Source organism: Mirounga angustirostris, unplaced genomic scaffold (genome assembly GCF_029215605.1).
Source record: "Mirounga angustirostris isolate CCGP_5_RB_7025 unplaced genomic scaffold, mMirAng1.0.hap1 SCAF_10, whole genome shotgun sequence".
NCBI lineage: Eukaryota > Metazoa > Chordata > Mammalia > Carnivora > Phocidae > Mirounga > Mirounga angustirostris.
In genome coordinates, this window is record NW_026991718.1 from 114,903,553 (window position 1) to 114,912,501 (window position 8,949).

General features: G+C 42.8%; 1 protein-coding gene across 2 annotated transcripts in view; it reads right to left on the bottom strand.

Annotated features, from left to right (window-relative positions):
* The window catches only part of TRPC4AP (transient receptor potential cation channel subfamily C member 4 associated protein), a 65,773-nt gene extending 62,291 nt beyond the window's left edge, over positions 1-3,482 (bottom strand). For both annotated transcript variants that reach the window (XM_045885655.3, XM_045885654.3), the window contains exon 1: positions 3,279-3,482. In XM_045885655.3, the coding sequence (XP_045741611.1) occupies positions 3,279-3,446 (168 nt within the window). In that variant the 5' untranslated portion in view covers positions 3,447-3,482. The remainder of the gene's footprint in view (positions 1-3,278) is intronic.
* Between the last annotated feature and the right edge of the window lie 5,467 nt (positions 3,483-8,949).

Below are 8,949 nucleotides of genomic sequence, written 5' to 3' on the forward strand. Positions count from 1 at the left end.
GGAAGAGTTGGGGATGATCAGGTTTGGTTAGAGTGCAGGGAATCAGGAATTTTATTTGACATATTAAGTTTGGGATGTCCACTAGACATCGAAGTGGAGGTGTTGAGAAGATATTTGGATATAACCATCTGGAGCTAATGGGAGAAATCTGGATGGAAATATAGATTTAGGATAAATCAGAATATAGGGAATTTGTTAAACAATACTCGCTAAACTTTACAGCATGCTTACTACATTTTAAAACACCATTTTAAGTGCTTTATATGTATAAACTCTCTTGATCCTTACCACAATCTTACAGGATAGGTCTCATGATTAGCCCTATTTTACAAATGAAGAAACTGAGGCATAAAGAGATTAAGTAACTTGCCCGAACACAGACAGCAAGTATGTACCAGAGCTGGGATTCAAACCTAGGATATATGACTCTAGAACTCTTTAAAGCCACGAGACTGTTTAGGAGTAGAGACAGGATTGAGGAGGAGGAAGAATGAGCCCTCACCAACAGTATTCCAATTCAAACAATTTTCTGAGTCCTGGCTATCAAGGGCCAGACACTGTTTATAGGCTCTGCAGACACAAAGTCCCTTAAGAAGACAAAGTCCCTTAGTCCCTTAAGAAGCCCAGTCTAACAGCTACAAGCTGATGGCAACTATTTACTGAACATCTACTATTGCCTCACACTGGCCAAGCTTTTTAGACATATGATGTCACTTAATCCTCCAAACAGCCCTGTAAGACAGATATTATTATTGCCATTTTAGAAATAAGGAAACAGAGCTTCAGGAAGTTTAAATAACATAACCTAGGTCACTCAACTAGTAAGTGAGAGAACTAGGGTTCAATCTAGGTCCACCTTCCTTCAAAATACAGTCTTCTCCAAGGAAATCCTGTTACATGCTACCACATGGATGAACTTTGAGGACTTTAAGCTAATTGGAATTAGCCAATCACAAAAAAGACAAATACTCTTTGATTCCACTTCTATGAAGTATCGAAAGTAGTCAAATTCATAGAAACAAAAAGTAGAATGGTAGTTGTCTGCGGCTGGGGGAAAGGAGGTGGGAGGGAAGTTGTTTAATGGGTATAGAGTCTCAAACTGGCAAGATGAAAAAATCCTGGAGCTCTGATTCACAACAATGTGAACACACGTAACACTGATGAATTGTACACTTAAAAATGGGTAAGATGGGAAACTTCATGTCACGTGTTCACCACAACTTAAGATTTTTTTCAATCTGGTCTTTCCCAGTATACCACATGCCATAATGGACATGCTTACTGTGCTATGGAAATGCCTGTGAGAAAAGAATTTACCTCTAATGTAGGGAAAGGGGGTGTGTGAGGCAAGGAAGAGATCAAGGAAAGTTACCAAGAAAGGATACATTTGAAAGATGAAATTCCCCACTCTACCCTCACCAGAGCTTTAGGAAGATCTCTCCATCTCAACCTCTGAAAGAGCTTCCACACCTGCATACAACTCCTGATTACCACAATTAATCACCCTGAACCAGGCTCAAGAATATTCTAGCACCCTTCTATCTGGTGAACTTCTCCAATCTCCTCCCATTCCAAGTCATCCAGCACTGGAAACAATTTAAGTGTCCTAAATTGCCTCATTGATTATGCCGAATGACTTTTGTTGGCTCCCTACTGCCCTCAGAATGTAAAGGGTTAGCAAGATGGGTGTTTAGTAGATCACCTAAATTTTCTGAGCCGCAGTTTCCTCATCTATGTTGAGGCAGGAGTCCTGACACCTCATTCAAAAGCCTGAAGATTAAATGAAAACACTGTATATCTTGCACAATGTTTGATCTGAAGTATGTGCTCAGTGAAGGTGAGTTAGCTCCCTTTCTGCCTGTCCCTACAACCCAGCTAGGTAAGGCATTTTGGTTTAAAGAGCAAGTCTTTCCAGGATGTTAAGGCAGATAGAGAAGAATGCAGGGGGAAAAAGTTGCTCAACTATGATTATCTGATGTTCAGGAAAACACTGCTCACCCAGAACTGGTTCTTCATCTGTAACCTGCTAACACAGAGACCACCTGGTTTTATCTTTATTCTGTCCTTTTAATCATATGAGTAATACTGAAATGGCTCAAGTTTATAGATATATATAGTATACTGTGAAAAATCTCACTCCCATTCTCTCCCCCATCTACCCAACTGCCACTGACTCCCACCAACCACTGTATTAGTCTCTTGTGTAGCCTTCAAAAAGTTTCTATATGCAAAAGCTGTCTTTAAATTAAGCTAATGTTTTACAGGTGCGTTTGCAACCTAAGTTCTGGGAATGAAAGGGGGTAGCAGGAGCGAGGAGCCTAGGTCTTTTCATCCTGCCTTACCCCAAAGCAGTGTCCTTCATTCATTCAAAAAATACTAATCATATATTGGGCGCCTATTATAAGCCAGATACCAAGTACAGCATTAACTGACTGATTATCCTTCAACCCTTACTAAGCAACAAAAACGCACTTAACGCTTTACACAATTGTCTCCATTGATCCTCACACCACCTTAAGAGGCAGGTTACTAATTATCATCTCCATTTTACAAATGAGAAAAGTGAGGCACCGAAAGGTAACTTGCTCAAGCAAGGCTTTGAATCCAGGCCTGACTCCAAAGTCCTCGCTCTTAACCATGACGCTCTACACTGGCAAAACAGATACAGTCCCTGCACCCTTTGGAGCTCAGCCTAACGTGGGATACAGGCGAGGAGAAGGGTAGACAACAAAGAAATATGGAATTACAGACCAAGTAAGTAATGTGAGCGAAACGAATTCAGGGCTGTGACTGAATAACAATGGGGACCTACTTTCGAAGTGGGGTAGGGGATAGTGTCAAGGAAAGGCCTCTCCGAGAGTATGACATTTATGATAGGCGCAGGAACCGTTCGGGGGCTGCAATGACGACCCACCACCCAATTCACGGGGGAGAAACTCGAGGCTCTTAGAAGCTAAAGCAAACTCGCTCAGGGTCCCCCAGATGTGTAGACGTGGCGCAGGGTTGGGAGGATCCAGGAGCTGGGCCCAGGACTCGTACACGCCATCGATGCCCGATGCAGCCAAGCCCGCTCGGCTCCTAACCGGGGCCTCTAGCCGGCTGCTGCCCACCGCCCCGCGGCGGCGGCTGACAGCATACGGACAGCCTGCAGGGAGGCCCCGCGGCCAGCTAAGAGGGGTCGGTCCCGTACTGCGGAGGCCTGGAAAGGCCTCTTCTCCGGCTCCCCGCCAGCTCCCGCCCGGTCCGCCCCGCCCCGCCCCTCCGGGCCGGCTTCGTACCTGCACGGCCCGGACCAGGCCCCGGCCGGTCAGCTGGCCCTGCCGCAGCTGCAGCAGAATGTTACCGGGCCGCGGCCGGCCGCCCCATCCGCCCCAAGCCGCCACCGTTGCCGCTGCCCGTCGCCCTCGGCCGGCCCCAGACCCAGCAGCCGCCGGCGCCGCCGCCATGTCTCCTCGTCCGACAAACAGGAAGCAAGCGGCCCCGGGGCCGCGGAGATTTCTACGGGGCGGCGGAGGGGTCGCCGCAGCGCCCCCAGCGGGCCGACGGCGGAGGCGCAAGCCGCGTGGCAGGGGCCGTGCGCCCCGCGGGGCCTACTGGGATATGTAGTCTTGCTCTCTGGGGTGGGGGGCAGGTGCGAAATTGAGATGTGGCATTTCCTGCGCCACTTGCTTTTGGGACCCCTCGGTCCAGCATTTCGGCGAGGTCCCCCGAGGTCAAAGACAAGTCCCTGCGTGCGCACTCTCCCATTTCTTGCCTGTTTGGGAGGTTACAGCCAATTGGCTGGGAAAAATTCTGGACTCCAGTCCAGGAATCAAGCCTCCTAGCCTGATTCCTGCCTGCCTCTCTCTGCCCCTGACTCGGTGCGGATGCACCTCGGCTCTCTGCTCCTTAATTTCCCTTTTATTTCATTCAGTGAGTAGTTCCTGGGACCCTATTCAGCCAGTAATTAGTTCCTAGAGGCCCTGAACCGGTCATGAATACAGTGGAGAGCAGAGCAGACTAACTAGGTCCCTGTTTTGGAATGCTGGTTATAGCAGAAGACAGCAAATCCATACACAAAGAAAATGCATGATAACAGACTGGCTAAGTTGTGTAAGTGGGTTGTTGTGAAGTTAAGTGAAATAATGGAAGGGAAAGGGATCGGTAGATTATGACATCATATCCTTTGTCAGAGGAAACTTGTCCTAATTTCTCCCCACCAGATAATATGTTCTCTCTACTCTGAGCCCATGTAATCATTCTTTTGGCAAGCCTCTGTGTCAGGATTGCCTTCTTGCCTCCGCTTTTCCTTTCCTGGAAGGGGTCTTGTAACATAAATGAAAGAGAAGTGCTGGGTGTAATGCAATAAGGAATGGTGGAGATTGTGACTTACCATTTATCACCCAAATCAGAAACTTTTAAGAGAAAAGAGACACTATTAATAATTATGTCGGGACAGCAGGCATGGTGACCATTATCCCAGTTTGCCTGGGATGGTCCCCATATACGTCTGCTGTTTACGTTACAAGACCCCTCCCAGGAAAGGAAAAGGGATGTCAACAATGTCCATCTAAAATGAGTGGTCCCTACTGGCTTCCAGCAGATAGTTGCTGGATCTTCTGGTTTTTCTAGAAAAGCCAGAAATCTGGGTTTTCATGTGAAATCCCCAAATTTTGAAAACTCCACGAACCAAATAAAACCCTGTCTCCTTTTGACCCCTGGAACAGGGAGACCAGGAACAGGTCCATAGATACATGCAAGTTGAGCACGTGGCAAGGGAGATATTTCAAATCAATGGGGAAAGGGGCACCTGGGTGCCTCAATCCATTAAGCATTTGCCTTCGGCTCAGGTCATGATCCCAGAGTCCTGGGATCAAGCCCCATTGGGCTCACTGCTCGCAGGGAGCCTGCCTGTCCCTCTCCACTCATGCTCTCTCTTGCTCAAATAAATAAATAAAATCTTAAAAAAAAAAAAAGTTTAGGTCTTTCACTTCACACCAAAAGCTAAATGAATCTTAGACATATTAAAAGCTACATATAACAGAGGGACCTGGGTGACTCAGTTGGTTAAGTGCTAGACTCTTGATATCATCTCAGGTATTGATCTCAGGATCATGGGCTCAAGGCTCAAGTTGGGCTCAGCACTTGGCCGGGAGTCTGAAGATTCTCTCCCTCTGTCCTCCTCCCCACTTGTGCAACCTCTCTCTCTCTCAAATAAATAAATAAATAAATAAATAAATAAATAAATAAAAGCTGTATATAACAAAATCAAAGTATAGTTCTAAAACCGGATAGTGGTGATGATTATTCAACTCTAAGTTTACTAAAAATCATTGGATTATATACTCAAATTAGGTAAATTTTATCATACATGAATTATACCTCAAGAAAGCTGTTAAAAATCAAAGCATAAAAATAATAGAAGTGAATCTTTGAAAATATATTTATGATTTGGGGGTAGAAAAGTTCTTAATCATAAAACCCAGAAATCATGAATATGAAAAGATTGACAAGTTTGATCTCTACAATATTAAAACTTCTGTACAAGACACTATGAACAACCACAAAAGGTAAGAGATATTCTGGGAAAGAGTCAATATCCAGAATTTATGAAGAACATACTGTGCCCTCTGCCTTAAGTTCTCATTCCCAGGAAGCTCTGAATGGCTTACTTCCTCATATACTCTAGGTTTCTGATGAAGGGGAGACCTTTCCTGACCATCCATATAAAATACCATTTCTTACACTATACATCTTATTACCTGCTTTGTTTGTTTCCTTGCTTTTATAGCACTATCCCCACCTGACATATAGTTGTTTACTTTCTGCACCCCTCCTCCTGACTAGAGTATACTTTTGGTCTGTTTTGTTCATTGCCGTATTCACCTCCAGCACCTAAAATAGTACTTAACACATAGCAGGTGATCAAATATTTGTTTATTGGATCAATGAATTACCCAGCAGATGCATGGACTCCTACAAAAATACAAAGAAAAGCCAAACAACCCAATAGAGAAATAGATAGAAATAAACAGGCAATTCACGGAAGAAAAATCAACAGCCAGTAAATGTGTAAAAAGATGTCCATCCTCAATTTTACTAATAGTAGTATGTTGATGGTCAGAACATAAATTGATATACCTTTCTGGAAAGCAATTTTTAGCAATATGAATTAAGTCATAAGAAACCCAAATTTTTTGACTCAGTAATTACTCCTTTAGGAATCTCTCCTAATGATACTGTTTGATATGATGATGATTCACATACAAAAATGCTTATTGTATTATTTGTGATCACAAGAACAGAAACAATGTCACCATAAAACAGGAGCATGTTTAAGTAGATTCTAGTATTTCAATATCATTGAAATATAGTTGAGTCATTGAATATCACTGTTTACAAAATAAAATAATAAGATTTCAAATAAAATTAAACATGCATATCCTTTGATCTGCTTCTAGGAATTTATGTTTTAGCAACAAAGAAAGAAGTATACCAAGATATATTGTTAGAATACTCAGTGATGAGGAGCTTGGGTGGCTCAGTTGGTTAAGCATCTGACTCTTGATCTCAGCTCAGGTCTTGATCTCAGGGTCGTGAGTTCAAGCTCTATATTAGGCTTAAAAAAGAATAACAAAATAAAAAAGAATTTAAAAAAGAATAAAAGAATACTCAGTGAGGCAGTTATATATCAAAATATTGGAAACAATTTAAATAACCATCAAGAGAGGTCACTGGTTAAACAAACTGTTTCATCTATATAGTAAAATATTCTGCAGTTGTCAAAAGGATTAAGTATACACACACACGTGCACGTGCACTGACATGGGAAGATGTTCAAGACACAGTTAAGTGTTGGGGCGCCTGGGTGGCTCAGTCGTTAAGTGTCTGCCTTCGGCTAAGGTCATGATCTCAGGGTCCTGGGATCGAGCCCCGCATCGGGCTCCCTGCTCAGCGGGAAGCCTGCTTCTCCCTCTCCCCCTGCTTGTGTTCCCTCTCTCGCTGTGTGTCTCTCTCTCTCTGTCAAATACATAAATAAAAATCTTTAAAAAAAAAAAAAAGACACAGTTAAGTGAAAAAAACTCATAGAAGACCAGCATGCATCATGTGATCCCATTTGTGTCAAAAATCATCAACTTACTAAACTTATGTATATATTGCAAAATCTTGAAGATTATGTACAAAATAGTTAAAAGTAGTTACCTGGGGAATGGAATTAGGAAGGTGGGGAAGAATGTTCATTTTTCCTAACTTTTACACTGTTATTTGCATTTTTTTAAAAGAATTTATTTATTTATTTATTTATTTATTTGACAGAGAGAGACACAGCAAGAGAGGAAGCACAAGCAGGGGGAGTAGAAGAGGGAGAAGCAGGCTTCCCACTGAGCAGGGAGCCTGATGCGGAGCTCAATCCCAGGACCCTGGAATCATGACCTGAACCGAAGGCAGATGCTTAACGACTGAGCCACCCAAGCATCCCTGTTATTTGCATTTTTATTATGAGCATATATAACTTTAATAATTTAACATTTAAAAGCTTTTAAAATTATGTATCTATAACTGGATCGGAAGATGCTCACCACACATTGTTGAAACAAAAACAAAGCAAGTTATAAAGGAATAGGCATATTATGATCCCATTAATGTATAATTCGACATTCCTACTCTATATGGTTATATGCACAGAATGACCTGAAGGAAGCATCATCAAAAAATGCCAAAGGTGGGGGGCTCCTGGGTGGCTCAGTCTGTTAAGTGTCTGACTCTTGGTTTTGGCTCAGGTCATGATCTCACAGCCATGGGATTGAGCCCTGCGTCAATCGAGCGCAGAGTCTGCTTCAGATTCTCTCTCCCTCTCCCTCCTGCTCACTCTCAATAAATAAATAATTAAATAAAAATTTAAAATGCCAGTGGTGGGGTGCCTGGGTGGCTCTGTCATTAGGCGTCTGCCTTCGGCTCGGGTCGTGATCCCAGGGTCTTGGGATTGAGCCCTGCATTTGGCTCCCTGTGCCACAGGGGGCCTGCTTCTCCCTCTTCCACTCCCCCTGCTTGTGTTCCCTCTCTTGCTGTCTCTCTCTGTTAAATAAATAAAATATTTTTAAAAAATAAATAAAATGCCAATGGTATTTATCACAATGTAGAAAGATTTCAGGTGATTTTTACTTTATTAATATTTTCTTAAAATTTTTTACATACGCCATGTATCATTTTTAAAAGTTCATTTAAATTCCAGTTAGTGGGACGCCTGGGTGGCTCAGTCAGTTAAGTGTCTGCCTTCAGCTCAGGTCATGATCCCAGGGTCCCGGGGTCGAGTCCCACATCGGGCTCCTTGCTCAGCGGGGAGCCTGCTTCTCCCTCTGCCTGCTGCCCCCGCTGTTCATGCTCTCTCTGACAAATAAATAAATAAATAAATAAATAAATCTTTAAAAAAATTAAGTTCCGGTTAGTTAACATACAGTGTGATATTAGTTTCAGGTGTATCAACACTTCCATACATTACCCTGTGCTCATTACAAATGGACTCCTTAATCCACATCATCTATTTAACCCATCCCTCACCCCTTCCCCTCTGGTAACCACATGAGTTCTCTGTAATTAAGAGTCTGTTTCTTGATTTCTCTCTCTTTTCCTCTCTCTCTTATTTTTTCCCCTTGCTTGTTTTGTTTCTTAAATTCTGCTATGAGTGAGATCATATGGTATTTGTCCTTCTCTGACTGATTTATTTCACTTAGCATCATACCCTTAGATCCATCCATGTCATTGCAAATGGCAAGATTTCATTCTCTTTTATGGCTCAGTAATATTCCATCACATATATATACACCACATCTTCTTTATCACCCATGAATCATTTTTACACTCAGAAAAAAAAAAGATCTTTTAATATTAGAAACTAAGAAAAAAGAAAAGGTGTTTCCAGGGATACAGGCTGGGCATTGGTGAGCTGTCTCAGCCAGCTTCGCTGGGTAA